The sequence below is a fragment of the Rousettus aegyptiacus genome, unplaced genomic scaffold (assembly GCF_014176215.1).
Source record: "Rousettus aegyptiacus isolate mRouAeg1 unplaced genomic scaffold, mRouAeg1.p scaffold_m13_p_1, whole genome shotgun sequence".
Lineage (NCBI taxonomy): Eukaryota > Metazoa > Chordata > Mammalia > Chiroptera > Pteropodidae > Rousettus > Rousettus aegyptiacus.
The window spans coordinates 164064480-164083668 of NW_023416284.1; the positions used below are offsets into that span (position 1 = coordinate 164064480).

The 19189-nt window shown below is 38.2% G+C and overlaps 1 protein-coding gene across 1 annotated transcript; it reads right to left on the reverse strand.

The window, feature by feature from the left end:
• Window positions 1-3790: 3790 nt before the first annotated feature.
• On the reverse strand, window positions 3791-19189 carry MTFR2 (mitochondrial fission regulator 2). The gene is made up of 8 exons (XM_016165849.2): window positions 18781-19189; window positions 18349-18465; window positions 14295-14399; window positions 13714-13826; window positions 12533-12768; window positions 10527-10884; window positions 6172-6346; window positions 3791-4665 (listed from the first exon to the last, which is right to left on the reverse strand). Exons 1-8 carry the CDS (start codon window positions 18865-18867, stop codon window positions 4630-4632), a joined length of 1227 nt encoding a protein of 408 aa, XP_016021335.2. The 5' UTR covers window positions 18868-19189; the 3' UTR covers window positions 3791-4629.

The following is a 19189-nucleotide window of genomic DNA, read 5'->3' on the forward strand; positions in this document are numbered from 1 at the left end:
TAATCCTATTATTCACAGTAAGCCTGTACTTTTCCCTAGTAGTGAACTGCTTTGCTCAAAGTATTCTAATACTATTTTTCAAACTGAAAAAATTATGAGAATCTCAATGCAATCTTTAAGTTTAGCAATTATGCAATATCATTCCTTGCCTTTATCACTGAATTTTATAGAATATTTAGTATTTGTTGGGAAAAAGTTGAATTAGCCCGATATGAGTAATCTCACATTTATTAAGGACATGGCCATTTGTAATCCATGATTATTGTTTAAAATAAGTTGCTTTTGCAAATAAGACTAAATCTAACCTCTGTAACTCCTAAAAATGTGATATCCAAATGTGGTAACAGGTTAGGCATTTTAACATCTGTCTAGGTGCTCCCTGGTGCTATACTTCCCTCTTGTGGCGAATATGAAAAACTGCAGCCTGAAGGTTTTTTCCTTGACGTTTCCTATTTTACAGTGCTTTACATATCCTTGTATACTGCCTTAAATACTTTCTATTTAAATTACTAAACAAATAAGTAAACAGATTTATAAGCTGAGCAGTGTTACCTAAGGTTAAAAATAAGTGTTTGAGAATTCATTTACCTGGGTTCAAATCCCAGCTGCCACTTACCAGCTGTGAAAAATTGGGAAGGTTACTTAGGCTCTCTACAATTTCATCCACGAAATAAGGAACACAGTAGTGCCTAGTGTTATTATGAAGATTAAAAGAGTCAGTATATGGAAAGCACTAAGAACAGGAGCTGACATATAATAAGTGCCATTAAAAATGAGAGCTAAATGGGCTGTAAGTTACAGCCCATTCCCAAGTACGGTGAAACAGGAGTTCTCAGGGACCCACAGACCACTGTCCAAGACCACAGCTCCTCAGAGAGAACATTTGGCACAGAGCACAGAAACCGAAATGGCAACCAAGTTGAGTTATGATTAGATCGCTTTCCACCCAACTATGTAAGTCACAGAATTTTGATGCTGTACGTGGGATCTCGGGATGCACTCCACCTGGCCTCCTCCTCTGGGCTCAGAGGAGTAACTCAGTTCCCCTGGCACATTTCCAGCACTTTTTCCACTGGTCCCCAAAGCCACACGATGAGATAACCGCTTAATGCTTCCAAGACCTTATAAATATAAAGACTTTTCCATGAAGAGAAAAGGACAAAGCTGTGACCGACCAACCATAGATTACCCACACAGAAACCTAGAGGTGGTCTGGAGGTGGATAGATCTTTGGAGGCAGGAAAGCTTCCCTACCCTTCCCCCACCTCCAATTTTTAAAATGCAAATATTTTCGAGAAAATAAGTACATTGACCAAGGACTGGCTTGGTCAGTGACAAAGCAGCCAGTACTAGGAATTCTGATGTAAGGCAGACTGGCTCTGCATCATTTTGGGTACCCATGTCCCTTGTAATGAACCGTGACACACCGCTGTGATCCATCTTTAGAACTGACAAACCTCTGTGGAAACTGTCCTTGGCTGAAGAAGGCTGCTTTACTCAAGGCCATATCCCCTTCCCAACATGTGGTCAATGAGAAGAAATAAAGACCCAGCACCATCAGTACAATGGCAGACAATTCTGAAGGGCTAATTCCAGCTTCAGAGGTCCCTAGTGCAGGCATCCCCAAGCCCTAGGCCGTGGACCATTACCAGTCCATGGCCTGTTAGAAACCGGGCTATACAGCGGGTGAGCGGTGGACAAGCAAGCAAAGCTTCACCTGTATTTGCAGCCGCTCCCCAGCACTGGCATCACGGTCTCAGCTCCACCTCAGATCATCAAGCATTAGATTCTCACAGGAGCACTGGTCCCTGGTGCCATAAAGTTGGGGACCGCTAATTTCGGGAATCAGCCAGAGCCCTTGTTGAGACCACATCACAGCCCAGCTTCCCTCTCATTCAGTCCTGCTTCCTTCCCTTGCAGGAAATTATCCTGAGAACACACTCAGGTGGCCTTCCTGCACATTAATCCCTCAGAGGCCGCTTCCCAGTGCCCACCTGCGATAGCCCTTTTCTCATAAAACCCCCACGTTTCATTCCTCTTGACCCGTTTTTTGGCGATGGTGCTTTTCTTGTTTCAATTTAAAACAAATCCAATTGCATACTTAACCCCTCCAACCTAAGGCAAGTCTGTGCTTAATATCCAGCAAAAACTATTTAAAATCTTTTCCCCATTGCTACCGTATAAAATGGCTGCTGCTTCCCCAACCTGATTTCTATTTAAATTTCATAATGAAAGCATAAATATATTCTCACTGTAAAAGCAAGGCCTTTTGCTATCCCTTTCCCATAACAGCCTCACGCCACTGTTTTCAGTTCGGGGTGCTACAGACTCTGTTCCACACGCCTAGGAAGTCTCTCTTCTTCGCTGCCTTGACAACCGCGGCTGTCATCATCTGTATGTCTCAGCCAGCCAAGATTTTGCAAAGCATTAATTTCCAGCAGGCTATTCTATAAACCAATTTTTTTTTTCACTTTCCAAACATAAAATAGTATTAGCATGCTTTATTAAATGCTGTTGCTCAAATACCTCAATCCGTTTATATGGATTAACTAACAACCAGTTGGGAAGGAGAATGCAACCTGGTTTTAAAACCTCTGTGGAAACATTCACAGTATGTTTGGTAAGTCTAAAATGCAATCAAGTATGATTTTAAAAATATTGAGGTGTTAGATAATTCATGTTTAGAGCCATGATGAAGGCCTACCCTGAATCCCTAACCCTGAGGAACTCTACAGAAAACACAGCAGTCACCAGGAACCAAGATCAAGGTCGGGCCATTCCAGGGCCGCTGAAGGGAGATTTCAGGGCATGTGCTCACGTCTCCCAGGACACCAGAAGTCATATTTCTCAGCGGAGGTGAGCCCAGGGTCAACTCAATCCCAGTGCTTCATGGGGCTGAATTGTGCTTTGCACAGGCAGGAAATTCATTCTGAAGTAGAACAGATAAGCCCCCAGCCCCTGCCCCCCCAAAAAAATCAGGGTGTCTGAAGAAATACACTTCACGTAGCAGAGGATGGCATCTTCCCAAGGTATGGGGTTGTTGGGGACAGGTTATTCATTATGCACTTTTGGATAAGAAAGCTGAAAATGCAAGGCTACCTTGGGAGATAAAAGAGCAGTTACTTCAGGGGGGAAAATAAACTCTGATTACAAGGACAATGAGAGAGGAGAAAAGGCTGAGTGAGGAAATGTGTGGGAGGGGCAGAACCATCACAAAGCTGCACGGAAGGAATAGCAGGCGAAGCTACCCTGCCGTACCTGCTGTATCATCAATGCTTTCGGCCCATCTTTCTCATGTAACAAAAAGTCTGGGCACAGCTTTTGCTGGTGTTGGTTCAACAGTCCAGCAATGTCAGGGTTCACATTTCTGAGATCTGAAGTCTACCCTTCATGGTCGTAAGACAGCTAGCTGCATAAGATAGCTCACTGGAAGGTGGCCAGTGAAAAGGGCTGGAAATGGATGGGGCCAGGCAACCAACTCTCTACCACAGTAACAAGAAAACTGGGCAAACTGGGCTTCTCTGAAAGAAGAGCCTAGCAAAAGTCTTCAGCATCCAGATGGAACCTAACTGCCCCCACCACACCAGCTGCTGCACAGGCTGAAGGGTCTAGAGAAACATAAATTCCCATATGGCTCTAGTATATGGGACAAAATAGCTACTCCAAACTGTGCGTTTCATTTGTATTACCCAAGAAACTCTACCTAGAGAACTCTCTTTCAAAAGAAGTTCAGACTTTAGGAACAAAGTAGTAAAATGAAATAAATGAATTTGAACTGCTACAAAACACAACCAAGTTAAACAGGCACATTTATTTTACATTCTATTTACAAAGCAACAGAATGTAACTATAATAAGGAACAAAGAAAATAAAAATCATAGATATACATATTTACACAGCAAATATAGGCAAAACTTAGGAAGAAGATTCTTTAAATACTAACATTCGACAAATCAGTTTCTAAGAATAACTCTTTATCACCTCGAGAATTTTTAGGAGGCTCAACCTATATAATTAAAACTATGGATATCTTAATTTAAAAAATTACATTCTTTGAAAACTTCCAAGGTCCTGGAAGCCCAATAAACCAATACCAGTTTTTAAGACTCAAAGGTTCTTAAATTAGAAAGCCATAATTGCTTTAAGAAATTGGTTTGAAAAACTCAAAAATACCAGCTGTCATTTGCTAGGTAGTACAATACCGACTTATCTTACATTAATTTCTTAATCCATTAAAATGCTTTCTGTTACCTTACAGTGAGACCCTGCTGTTCTCAATGAGAAACATCAAGTCGTTTACTATTTAGCTCTTAGGAAAATCATTCGAAGTGTATATTCAGCTATTAATAACATTAACATACATGAAAAAAATTAATATACCTCGCTATCATCAGTAACCAATTAACTGCTGGATCTTCCAAAATCAGAGACAGGTATTCTTAAGAGTCAAGACTCTTCAGACCTCTGCTCTGCACTCATATCCCAGTGCACAGACCTCATTTAACTTCATTAACAGAAGATTAACACGTAGTAAGAGACATGCTGGCATATTTCTGCAATCTTTTCAGTGTAGACACCACGTTGTTCACACCTTGGTCATACCCTTTGTTTGCCAGTCCTTCCTTTAGTTCACTGTCCTTCTGACTGTGAAATGTGATATCCAAACTGAAATAAAGCAAATATTTAACACAGAAATTATGTAAAAATTAATTAATGTAAAAAAAAAATGGCAGCACAAGCAACAGTTGACCTCCAGAGGTTTAATTCATTCAACAATAAATAGTTATTTGGGCTATGTATCAGGTACTGTGCCTGAAAATATACAACAAAAAGAGATGTTCTTTCTCTAAGATGCTTGTAGTTGGTTAGAGAGAAAATGCTAAGAACAGTGAACTGTGTAAGACGACCCTGTAAAATCTCATGATCCACTATCACTGGGAAATGGTACGTTCCACCCAAGTGAATTTCTTTGGTGATTTTCAAACACCCTAGAATTTTAATAAGCCAAGTTCTGGTCACTGCTCTGTGGGATTAGGAGAGATCACTTAAGCACTAGGTGGCTCGTTTTCCTTGTGCGTAAAACAGGTAACATTGGCCCCACAGTTTTTCGTGTTTTTTTTTTTTTTTTAAGATATTGTTGTGAAGATTAAATGGGTTGAGTAAAAAAGTACTTGGCAAGTTACAAGTTTCTATGCAAATATTAAGCATTTATTTTTAGACACGTGCATTTTTACTATTATAGTTCTCAACTATATACTTTTTTGTCTTCGTCAAGAATAAATTATCTGAGTGAACATGATATATATCAGATATTGTACACACACACACTAAGAACTCAGAGACCACACATGCTGGAACATGAAGATGATCACCTTCCCCCGCTGCCATGCTCTCTGAGATGCTACCTGCTTCTTAGTTCTCCCCTCCCCTCCTGCTCCTCCTCTGCCGATGGCTGCCACTCCTCAAGGGTATCCGCCTGCCCGCGGACGCCATCCTCCTTTCACGGTCCTCTCGTCACCAAGGCTTATTCTCATGTGCTACCTCAACCAAGTTATGAAATGGGAAAACCACCCCCAAAATGTGAATTATGACTAAATTAAAGAGAATGTGAGTGGGGCACAAGCTTAATGGTCAAGTGTTTGAAATACGATGTGTGAAATACAATTTGGTCGCTACTGAGCAACCAAAAAGCATTGTTATTGAAGACAATTTATGATCCCATTTGCTCTTTTAAAAGCATAATTAACATTCTATTTAACTAAATAATCCGAAGTATATATTTGAGAAAAATACTGGAGTATTCACATGTAACTATGGTTAGGTAGAATCTATCAAACCATTTTTCTCTGCTCCCCTCAAAGCTTCAGGTACTCAGTACATACTGCAGACAGCAGCGTCAAGTGAGCACCTGTCCAGCATGAACCATTATAATAAACTTATACACAGTATTTTTCAAAACAAGTATTTTATTTCAAAAAACTTCACAGAAGGCTAAAAGCTAAAATGAGCATGTAAAAGTTAAGAAAAACAACGGATACATTAGCAGCATCAATAAATAATTGTATAGCCCATTCTGCATAATAACTTCGAGAGAGCCTGAAGGCCAAGATATGTCATGAACAATACACTTTAGAAAAACTGAAAAATTAACTGTATATTACTAGAGCTCACCCTTGAATTTTCTGGACTGGAAAATGGAGAAGACTCCCAAGACCTATTTTCTTTCTCAAAGGAATCGTCTTCTTGAAATGCAAATTTCTGCTTAAGTGCCTGGGATATTAAAGACACTGGATCCCAATCTGAATCCTGTCTTTTCCTCTTATGAATGGGTCTGCCTCCAGGTGATCTGTTTTTTAAAAAAATTCAATAAATTAATAACTTTGTATAGTTTAAGCTTCTTGACAACAAACATAGCAGAAATACGAGCATAATATATTACAATCTAATTAGTCTTCAGGAGATTGAAATTTTTTTTACCATAAATGAATGTAATAGGAATCAGAAAACCAAGAACCAAGCGGGGCCCTAACACAACCTTGTTATAGCCTAGGATTTATCAAATACCTCTATGCTGAAGATCTTTATTTTGAATTATCTAATTTTTCAATGGAAAACTTAAAAGAAACACTTAAGAACTTTTAAGAAGACTACAGAGTTCATGAAAAGAAAACCATTCGCCTAATTGTTCATTCGTTCTTCACTTAAAGCCTAGTATTACACCAGGCTCCATTTTGTACTTCGAGGGTACAGCAGTATGCTGCTCCCGTGGGACACTCTGGTGGCAGATCCTCAGTGAACAAGAAACGAGATCACTGTGGATAGTGTGATAAGTGCTGCGAATAAAAACGGGTGACATGAGAGCAACAAGGACAAAAGAACTTTAGGTGAGGTGATCAGGAGAAGCGTCATTAAGGAGATGACATCCTCTTTAAGGAAATGCCAAGGAGTCAGTTTTAACGGAAACACCCGGTGGATGCATCAGAAAGGAGCTTGCTTGGCACGTGTGAGAAAAGACAATAGGAAAACCAGGTGCAGCTGGAATGCGGGGAGTACCACAGAAGCAGGACATGAAGTCAGAGAGAAAAGCAAGGGCTGGCTAGATATTGGAGGGGGTTACGGGCCACACGGCAAGGGGTCTGTGTTCTAGTCTAAGCATATGGAAAACCATCAGAGGTCTTAAGCAGGGAATGGCATTATCTGACTTCAATTTTTAAAGGATGACTCTGGTTACTCCACGGAGAAAAGACAAGGAGTCAAGAATGAAAAGAGAGAGACCAGTTAGGAGGCTACTGCAGGGATCCAAGCCAGATACAGAGGGTGAGATGGCAGTTGGTTCATGAGGGTGTACAAATTTAAGCTATATGCTGATGGAAAGAATATGGAACAGAAAGGAAAAGAAAAAACAAGGATTCCTAGATGTTTGGACTGAGCATCCAGGTGATAGCGTTACCATTTCCTGATATGCAAAAGGTCTGGGGAAGAACAGGTTTTCAAGGTGGACGAAGGGAACAGGTAGGGAGGAAGAGTTGCTTTGGAGACGTGAAGCCTAAGACACCTGTGAGACAGTAACGTGACGATGTCAAGTAGAAATTTTGTCAAGTAAGCATGGGGCTCAGAGGAGAAGTCGGGGACAGAAAAATAAATATAGGAGTCATTCTCATACAGCTGGTAAAGCCATCGGACTGGATGAGATCAACAAAGGAAACAATGTGGATGGAGAAGAAAAGGGGACAGAGATCTGAGCCTTGGACATGCCAACATTTAGAGATCAGGCCCAGAGGAGGAAGAAGCAAAAGAGTGGGAAGAAGTGGACGATGAGGGAAGAGGAAAACCACGCTGACTTCCTTGAAGCCAAGTGAAGAAAGCGTACCAAGAAGGAAACCACGGACTATAACAAATGCTACCAAGAGGTCAAGAGGAGCAATGACGTTTGACAACGTGGAGCCACTGGTGACCTTGACAGGAGCAGTTTTCACTAGAGTGATGGGGACAGACACCGTATTGCAGTGGGTAGAAGGCAGTGAGAAACTGAAACAAACTAGAGATGGCATCTAGAATTTCCAACAGAAAGGGGAACAGAGAATTAATAATAGCTGGGGGTAAACATGTTTTGAAGATGGATACTCAGATGTGAGGAGAAGGATAAAAAAGGAAAATTGGATGATGCAGAAGACAGAAGAAATATCTGTAAGTGAAATCTTGAGAAGAGAGAAAGGGAGCCAGTGACCATGGGGAGACCTGGACACAAAGAAGGACAACACTTCTCCATTCACAGTAACAAGAAGGAAGGCAGAGAACATGGGCAGTAAATCTGCAGATGTAAAGATGTGGGAGATCTCATCCGATTTCGCAGTAATGTATAATGCGAGATTAATCGCAGAAACAGGGAAGGTATTCTGCTGGCCTGACTTGTGTCGCCCATGATGGTAACTGTCAGAGTCCCCACTTCACACTGTCTGGGTGCAGTGATACCAGTAAGCAAGCTAGCTGGGATCAAGTGTGTACATATAGCTTTAAGATTTTTCTCTATCCTAGCTGCCTCATACAAGGATTAAATTACAGCCTCGTTATTAATGAAGTGACCTGTCTGTGCTAACACTATGATGCAGAAAATGCATTTATTTTCTCACCAGAAACCTCACCATGGTGAAATTTCCAGGTGAACATGGCAGATCTCTGTGAAATCCTACTAAAAGGAGAGTAAAAAATTAAAAAAGATGTATACCCACAAAGAGATTACAAGAGGAAAGAGTAGATACGAAATGAAATAAAATGTTGACACCTGGAAATGCTAATGAAAATGAAGGGGGAGGGGTGATCTGCCTTCCTGAAAAGAGAGATTAAGAAAAAGTCTACATACTGAATGATACATTCCTTCCTTATTTTCCTTCCCCACTCAACCCTCAAACTACATGGCTTGCACTCCCTGTCCAATTCTCATCTCTCCTGACCTAGAAGGAGACTGAGGAACTTTCTAGGAAAACTGTAGCCCCAAGGAAAATACATACATCTACTGAAATATGGGATCCGGCCAACAAAATGGTCAGGTTATCTACCCAATCACCAAATTGTAAAGCTCACCAGTTGATAGTCCACCTCACACAAAACACCTTCAATCAGATTTTCATTGTCTCACTTTTAAACACAAATGTATAGCCAAGAATCACTAGATACTTAAGGCTCCAAAACTACAGCTAGAAACTAAAATCAACAAGAAGAAAAAGGAACTCAGGAAAGATACAGTAATTCAAGAGCAAAAGAAAACTTAAAAGTATAATTAATACCTTCAGTGAAATATGACAAAAGCAAGAAGGTACAAGAAAAGGAGCATTCAGAGAAAAAAATAGCTCTTGCGAATTAAAAATATGACAGGTAAAAATGCAATCAGAGCTGAAATTACAGTAAATTAAGGAATTTTCTTAGAAATTATAATAAAAAAGCAAGAGAAAGAAAATAGTAAAAGGAAAGATATGAAGATTAAGTGGAATAATTCTGGCATCCAAACTTCTAAAGGAGTTCCAGGTAAACAGAGGAAAAGAATGGGAGAAAATTATCAGATAAATGCTTATAGGAGATTTCCAAAAACAAAGAGCCTAAAACTCTAGATTGACTGAGTCCACAAGTGTCCAGCATAAGAAATAAAAAAAAGAACTCTCTAGGGCACATTATCATACAATTTCAGAATATCTAGACTAAAGAGGTCTTGAATGCTTCAAGAATAAAGAAGTGGGTTTCATACCAGGATTTAGATTGACATCAACTTCTCAAGAGGAACACTGGAAGCTAGGAATCAATGGAACGATGTCTTCAAATTGTTGAGAAATTTTTTTTTCTGCCTATTACACTCCCAGCCAAACTACTAATTAAGTGTGAGAATAAAATAATAACATTTTCAGATAGGCAAGGTCTTAAAATAATCTACTTCATATGCGCTCTTTCTCAAGAAGCTATAATAACATGACACCCAGGAAGCAGGTGATGCAACACAGGAGAATGGGTAAAAGAATGCCCACGAAGGAAATCCTTAGAAAGACGACGCGGTGGGCTTAGCGGCAACGAGTGAGACTGCAGCAGGACAGAGGGCTCTGGGAGGAGAATTAAAAAAAGAAAAAAGGAAAAGAAACGAAACCCAGAACGGCAATTATTAACTCCGACACAAAATAAAATCGTTCAACAAATATGATGTAATCATGGTATATAAAATGGCTTACCTATAAAGTGTTTACTGTTATGAAGTATATGTGTACACATGTGTGTGAGGGTAGAATGTCTAAGAATATATTCCTAATCTTAAACAATGGGGAGCAAATGTAAATAAGCATATCAAGAAATAGCAAAAGAAGTATGTTGTTTCAAAAATATGGAGATAATACACTAGAAGAGTAAAAAAATTAGAAATGATTCTCTCTGGGAAGGAAATTTGGGGCGAAGAAGACTAAAAGAGGGTACATGTAATATTTACTTTAATAAAATTTTTAAAATCAATGATAAAATTTTGGTTAATTTCTCAAATTATGACAACATACCGTTCAACAGCACGAAGTTTAATCTTATTCATGTCCTTTAGAACATCCAACATGTTTGGAACATCTTTGTTTTTCTGGTTTTTTGAATGACGACTATAACTGGCCTTACTAGCCCCTGGGGGCTGTTTTCTCATTTCAGTTGCTGAATTATCTGAGTCACAAATATTATTTGATCCTAGCTGTACAAGAGGAGAACACGGAGGCTGTAGAGAAGACAACTGAGGGGGCAGTGGTGGCGGTGGAGGAGGATAAGGAAGCACTGAACTTGAAAATGGATCTGGTTCGACACTCAGTTGAGCAGTCCTTGACGATGGCATTTGTCCCAAACCACTAGGCTCATCATTCAAGTCGAAGGAGCCTAAAAACAAAGTAGTGTTGAAAAATCATATAAAAATCCTCTTTAACGTAACACATAGCACTAATTTAAACCGAAACAGGAACGATTTCTGCAATGCTACTAAAATAACGATATAGCTCAGAAGCAATCCCATCTGCTTCGTAACTTCTTTTAAGAGTCAAGCCAAATAGTAAATGTACTTGTAATCCAATTAGGATTCTCTGTGTAGGTCCTTAAAAAGTGGGAAAGGGAAGATGTATTCCAAAAAGAAAATAAAAAGTACTTTTTAACAATTCACATATAATCTGAATTTCAACCTCTATTTTAAAAACCTAAACCTTGATCAACAACTTGTAGTGAGAAACAGTGAGAATGGTAAATTCGTTCTATGATGACATTATAGAAACATCCGAACATATATTTTCTAGCCAGGAGCCTCAGACGAGTACGGAGTAGTCCCTATTTATCCGCAGTTTCCATGGTTTGTTATCCACAGCTAACCTCGGTCCAAAAATCTCAAATGGAAATTCCAGAAATGAACAATTTGTGATGTAAATTGTGTGCCATTCTGAGCAGCACGATGAAATCTCCCCCTGTCCCGCTCTGCTCCACCCGGGGCAGGGGTTGGGGGAGAAAATCCCCCGTGTCAAGTGTCTCCGCACTGCACACACTCACTCTCCACCCATCAGCTACTCCGTAGCCACCTAGGTTATCACATCGGCTCTTCTGGAGCCACAGTACTTGTGTTCAGTGACCCTTACTTTACTTAACAATGGCTCCCAAGCATAATAGTAGTGATGCTGGCAATTTAGATATGCCAAGAAGCCACGACACCCTTCCTTTAAGTGCAGAGGTGTGTATGCACAGGAAAAAGCACAGTACACATAGGGTTCAGTGCTATCCATGGTTTCAGGCATCCACTTGGAGGTCTTGGAACATATCCCACCTCAGTCACAACAGATTTGCTCCTAAAAGGCTATGTGTCACACGAATGCAAAAAAAAAAAAAAAGCATTTCTATCTCATTTTTACTGTTAGTGCACATTATATAATAGCTATATATTATTTACGTATTTTTATAAATTATATTTATAACAGAATTTACATGTCAATATTGTTACATATAAATTATATATGTGTGTACATAGATTGTATACATATATGTATATGTATATATATGTATGTGTGTGTGTGTGTATAATGTGTGTGTGTACAGATTAAAGCAAGTTATGTCTCTAAAAATTTAGAAAAGGATCACCTGAAAAACATTATTCGCCTAACTTGGTGGAAGAATAGCAGTAGTAAGTTCAAACTACAAACTCGTGAAGCTTCAAACCTACACTCTTCTTTCAAATTAGTGTATTCTTCCTCTTAAATTTCCCATGCTCTTCTGAAAAGTTAGAAAAGTTTACTTAGAAAACAGGCTTTTGAATACAAAAGTACAATCTTCTGCAGTACAGCTAGCTCTTCTTTAAAACAAAGCCACCTCCCTCAATACCAATGTGTCTTAACTTACACTAAATAAACATCAATTTTTTATGTCCAACATCCTTTTTTATTTAATGTCATTCACAAGATATACAAATGACAAGCATTCTTATTCAGGACTATACTGACTTAAATACAAGACAAATATCATCTACCTGAAACAAAAATCCAATGTTACTTACTCGAATTGATGCTATTTTTTAGTTCCTGCATTTTTACAATTGCAGCAATTTGAGAGCGAAGAAAAGTTAGTTCATCTTCAAGGGCAGCAATTTTTTTAATTGCAGCTTCATTTACAGGTGGATCATTTTCCAGTGGTTTGTTATGTTTTACAACAGGTGACGATGGATCCCAAACTAGTTGCAAAGGATGAGAAAATAAACTTTTTTCCTCTTCTTCATTTTTCCATATGCCATTTCTGTGGGTGGAAGGAAGGAAGAAATGGGGCGAGAAAGGGAGAAGAGAGGGATGGAGGAGGGAAGGGAGGGAGGAAAATTTTCCAAGAGGAATAGATTATTTCAGTCAAAGAGAAATAAACACACCAAAACAAAATCAGAATAGCTCTCTTCATCCCATGCCGGTCTCTAGACTCACTGAGGACAAACACATCTTATGTAACTTTGTAGTCTCTATACATAGAACACAATGTAGCCTTTAATAGGAAACCAGTAAGGGTCCGTCAGTGAATGAAGGAACAAACCTTGCTTTAAGATTGTTAAATAAAAATCATTACCCTGTAACTGTTCTTCCTATTCTCTTTAAACATCGTACAAGTTTATTTATTTAAAAATAAAGTTGAATTATTTAGAACATCTACCTATTTTTAATACACTGTACTGAAAGGCCTTATATTCAGTGTAATGTTAAGGGTAAATTTATGGTATTCTAATTTCTCGAAAATTGATAAACCAATTTGATATATAGTAAATTTAGCCATAATATGTGAATAATTGACCCTTGTTGTGCTTATAGCCTGTATCTGAATAGACTAACACATAATTGAGCACTCCCTAGGAGAAACACATCCAAATTTTGAAATATGCCTGTAAGAATTATATAAATTTTGGCTAAATATATAAATCTAGTATCTAGTACAGGACATAGCTCATAAAATAAACATAGTGATTCTGATATCCTTTTAATATCATTCTTTCCTAGGCCTGGTGTTAGGTTTAAATGTTCATTAAGAAAAACTGGCTAAAAATGAGAAACCATCAGTCATCCTTATTAGGAAAATATAAGTAGGACCCAGCGCGGTAGAGACAAAACAGAAAGGCTCAATTTGTCTAAACAAACTTACACATGTCCAAGAATTCAGATTACGGCCCATACCCCACTTTCCAAGATAAGTGTATAAAATTACCGAAATCTGAGATAACTGGCTTCTTCATCATTTGCCACACACAAAATATCAGCGAAAGATGGAACTACATATCCACAGTTACCAGAGTCTACAGAGTTCAAGAGTGGGATCAACTAAAGGAAAAAAAGGGGGGTAAAAGTCAGAGCTCTGAAGGGAGGTGGGGGAAGATATATACATGCCCACGGATATTAAATAAGTTAAAAACCCAAGAGAGAAAAGGAAAAGGATACTCGATAGAAAAAAACATGCACCTTTCAGCAAGAAAAAATACTGAGGAAAATATTATTCTAAAGTCTAAACATGTAGCAACATTCTCTCTCCCTCTTAACTTTATGTATCATAAAGCACAAACTACAAGAATAACAAAAGCTACTCGTGTATTGTTTTGTACCTGCTCATCTTTGAATGCAATTTTTTAAAGAACTAAATACAAAAACACGTCAAATTACGTATTTCTGGGAATAAACTAAAGATTTTTGGCTTGCAGGAAATATTTCTTCCTTCATTATACCCAATATCCCAAGAAGTACCTATGATTATTTTATACATAGTGGTTAAACAATGTATATCAACTGACTTACCTCGAAATTAGGCCTGGGACAAGGGTCTAAAGGAAGAATTTTCCCAATAATACGAACAATACTCCGAGTTGATCCATAGTCTTTATTTTTCCAAATCTGCAAAACCTATTTAACATAATGCATTGTGTTAAATTACTCTATTAAGCATATTTATATATCGATGAAAAAAATGTAAAAGATGCAATTAAATAATTTAATTTTAAAAAGAAAATATAAAATTGTGTACTGAAAGCATTTTCTTCAAAGAATCAAACTTAACATTTGTCTTTAAAGAAAACAAGATGGAATGAACAGATACACATTGCAGGAAGAGGGACCTTTTAAGAAAGCACCACGAATACATTTTGTTCTATTTCTGTTAATACCTTGGGGAACTTTATTCAGAAAAATTGCTTCCCCTCCTCCCAGCTAAAAATACCATCTTTTGGCTCAGTCAAAAATTGACAATTTTAATCTCTTGAGCAATGAGGTAACAGAGTATTCTCATGTAATTTCCTTTAAAGGAAAGATAAAGAGGGGAATGAATGAATCAGGTCCTAAACAATTGAGTTCTTAGAGTGGAACATACCTGCTGAAAGTCAGTTCTTGGAACAATAATAGAAATGAAATGTGCTACTAAAATATTTTGTTCTTTGGCTTGGGCTTCCCATATAGGTATAAATTATTCCCACAGGAACCACCCCCAAAATATGACATATATTTATTCTTTTGGCAGAGATCTTAACATAAAGCATTTTCTCTCTTTAAAAAGTGTTAAAAATTGGACTTTTCATTTTTCCTAGGAACCTAGAATAAGGACAAAGTTTATTATGCACAAAAGATCTAGGTAGCATCCTATTAGCATCTTTGTGTATATAGCCATTAAGCAGATGGGCACACAGTTCCAGAACTCAGTGGAGAAAAACTGGGATTAGAAAGATGGATTTGGGAATCGTCACAAAGACTACATAAAATAGGTTAAAAACAGAAGCCGTAGGACTAGTTGAGAAAAAAATGGGGCTAGAGAGAAAGATCTGGAAGTCATCATCCCATAGAATCCTTCTGCACAACATCCTGCTATTGCTCTAGTTTTAAATGGTTAGGGATATGAATTGATCTCATCACATCCAAACAGCTGTGTGGATGCCTCACAATGCTGCCAGCTCCATCACATACTCCATGCATTCTGTATTCATTCTGCAACCATCCATAAAGGTCTTTTGCCACTTGGCCCTACCAACTTAATTTTCCACTATCTATTAACAAGAACATGTTTTCCTCATTGTCTCAAAAACTAAGCTAATATTATCTTAACTGCCAAACATTCACCTATGTGCTCACAGGGCCCTGATCTAAGCCCAGCCCTAGCACGAGTTCACTTTTCTTCCGTCTTTTAATGTCAGATTCACATGCCTCTACAAATTTGATTATTTCTGCTCTTATGAACTTCCTAGCTCTGAATTCCTAAACTAGTTCTGGTTTAAAGAACTAAAATACATTAGGACACAAAATTACATGTTACTTTTATTTGCAGTTTTCTCTTTCCTGCCCCCTTTAAGACTGGGAACTCTTTGCAGGCAGACGTGTTCATATTCCTCTTGAAGCCTTGTGGGGCAGTAGTTTGTAACTGTAGGTATACCAGAATCACCCCAGAAGGTGCGCTCGAAAAGCAATAAAATACAAACCATATATGTAAATTATCCAGTAGCCACATTTGAAAAAGTAGAGACAGATGAAATTAATTTCCCAGGTATATTTTATTTAACTCGATATGTAAATATTATCATTTCAACATGTAATCAATATTTTAAAAATTAATGAGATTATTTTACATTCCTTTCTTTCATACTGTCTTCAAAATCTATTGTATATTTTATACCTATAGCAGATCTCAATTCAGACATTTCAAGTAATTAAAGGTGACGTCTGGCCAGTGGCTACCATATTAAACAGTGCAGCACAGAGGATACAGATCCCAGATCAATTAACACTAGACTCTCTGTAGGCCTGAGCTTTAAATTATATTTAAAGCTTTGAATTATCATTCATATGTGCACTCTTGCTAAGAAACACAGGCCTGGAGGCTTTGCTACAGTGAAGGCTCTGTATTATACATAGTTACTCTACTCTTGGTTAACTTGAATGGTACCTTCATTTTCTTGCTCTGCAATTTCCATCCTGACAAACTCCTATCCTTTGAACTCTCTCATTCCTTCATTGCCATTGACCATCTTCACCATTCTTACAATTTCACCCCCTTCTTCTATTCCTGGTCCAGAACCCTCATTTGGACTTTAGCAACTTTCCTACCAAGCAGGGATTTTCAAGCTAATTGTTTCAGTAATATGCTCATTGCCACACAAAAAATGGTTCATCCTTTTGATGTCATGTGTTCTCATATTACTAAAGGCTAAACTACCAAACTACTCTTAGCTAGAGAAAAGAATTACAAAATAATATTTAGAAAGACTATAAATCCATGCTGACTTCAGCTAGGTATTCTGCACAGGTATTCTGCACAGGTATTCTGCAATCCCTTCATAACATGTTACGTTCTATACTGTGTCACCCAAAGTGATTGCCAATCTCTGAAATCTCCAACACAACCAATTCCATCACCTGCCGGTGGCCCTGCCTCTGCTCTTACTGAGAAAACTAAAGACTATACTTTGACATACTTCAATTTTCATTTCTCTTCATTCAAAACCTCCCCACCATCTCTCACTTTTATTTTTCTCTTGACGGCGTGTCTTCTTTTCAAGGCTTGTTTATTTATATCCCCTGCCCAACTACCTTCTCCAGGGCACTGCTCAATCACTCTCATCTGTATCTTAAATATTTTCCTATCTGTGAGGTTCATCACTAGTGCTTGCAAACATAACAAAGTTACCTCTAACACTGAAAAGAAAAAAAAAAAAAAAACTTCGTTCCTGTCATCCCTTCAAGTTGATGGCCTCTCTTGATTCCTCTCACAAACTTTTCAAAAGAATGTTACTAATGCCACTTCCCTTCCTCAGTCATTCTTCAAACTACTATAACACAGCTGCCACTCTCCACCTATGGAAATCCCTAAAGGCATCATAATATAATGATAATCAAATCTTCAACTATTACTCAGTTTGCATTATCTTCAATCTCACTATTTATGAAATTCAAAATGCTTCAATAACATCCAATGACATCTTCCATTATTCATCAAAGTCCATGGGTTTAAATATTAAAACAATGCAGATAACGCCTAATCTGAATCAAATCTTTTCATTTCTACATTCCAGAATAATTTATTCCATTATCTGCAGAATATCTGTATTTATATATTCTAACAGCACATCTGGCTCACCTTTTCTCTCTTAACTAATTCTTCATATTGAGTTTCTTATTCTATAAGAAAGGCACTATCATTCTTAACTTACTTTTGTTTAAAAGCTTAGAATTATCCTTGGCTACTACTCTCTTCTAATTCACTACACCATATAGTGATGATGTCTATTCCATAAACTCCTCCCCACTATTTTGTCTTATATTCAGTCTTGTATTATACTTGTATTATGTGTTCCCTATTCCTCATATTATATTTTAAGCATCATGAATACAAGAACTATGTATTACTACTCTACATCATCTGCAGAACAAAGCATATCGTCTTAGATGTAGTTAGTAGAGGCTCAATAAGTAGACAAAATTGGATTTGTTTATAATTCTCAGACTTAAGTCATCTTCTCTCGACTTATTCTGAATTTTTTGAGCTATAACTTGCCATTCTATATCCAAATATTAAAGTTAGCTTTAATAAAACCACTAGTTAAAAATATAATTTACCTATGCAATAAATGTAATCCTATGAAGTCAGGTCTATATTTCGCTTGTTTATATCTTTCGTTGGCATTTTACCAATCAGGTAGTTTCCTAGTAATCTGTTTAATTCAAACTCTCAAAACTATACTAATGCAAATTCATTGTTACACCTAAAGAGAAATAACAATTTTGCCTTAAGTGTTTATATATTAATAATTTTCCAAATGAGACCCAAGAACAAATGCAACAGGTTCATTCGAATCCATTAAAAATCATTTACCTGGTCCATGGGAACACCAAAATATTCTAGCATCTCTCGTAAGATATTCAGTATGAGAGACATTGATGAAGTAAATACAGAAGCAAATTCAAGAAAACATTGCCAGTTTCTTGGTGCCTTCGGGAAAAGAAATTTAGAAAATATTAATCTTGACAAATAAATATCACATAAATTGTATTAAATAAACTGGAAGAGTCCTTTCATTACGCATCACACCATCAACTAATCTCTTCTGGTCAGCAATACTTTGAAGGAAGTCAAAAAGAGGAATGGGGAGTGGGAAGGCCTGGTAAAGGAAACTTAAATTTATCAGTTAAATTGCATTAAAAGTTCATAGGATGATTGAGCCTAATAGATCGGACAGCCCATCCCTTTTCGTTCATTTTAAAGATAAGGAAAATGAACCCCAGATAGGTGACTTAACTTAGTTACCCAACTAGTATGTAACTGGCCGAGCCTAGCATCCGGTCTTGTCCGCTTTGGCCGCAAGCTTCCTCGGGGTCTCTTCAAACCCAGCATAATTGCCTCGCTCACCTTCCTCTGAAGCTGAGCCTTTCGGCAAACACCTGAACATCAAGATGTGGTCTTTAAAGAACCCTGCCTTGGAATCCTCAATCGACGAAACGGGCGTGTGCTAGCTAGTCCTAGTCCAGGAACGCTCGGATCCGTGTCAGCCCGCGCTCCTCGGCTTGCAGGACGCAGACGGTAATGACGCCCCACAGACCAGGGGCTGCGCCCTGGAGCACCTAGCTCAGCCTGGGTAACTCCAGGGGAGGCGCGGCCGCCTCCTCCCGTATTCCACACAATCTGCGGTTCTCCTCCAGGACTGGCACGCTACTTC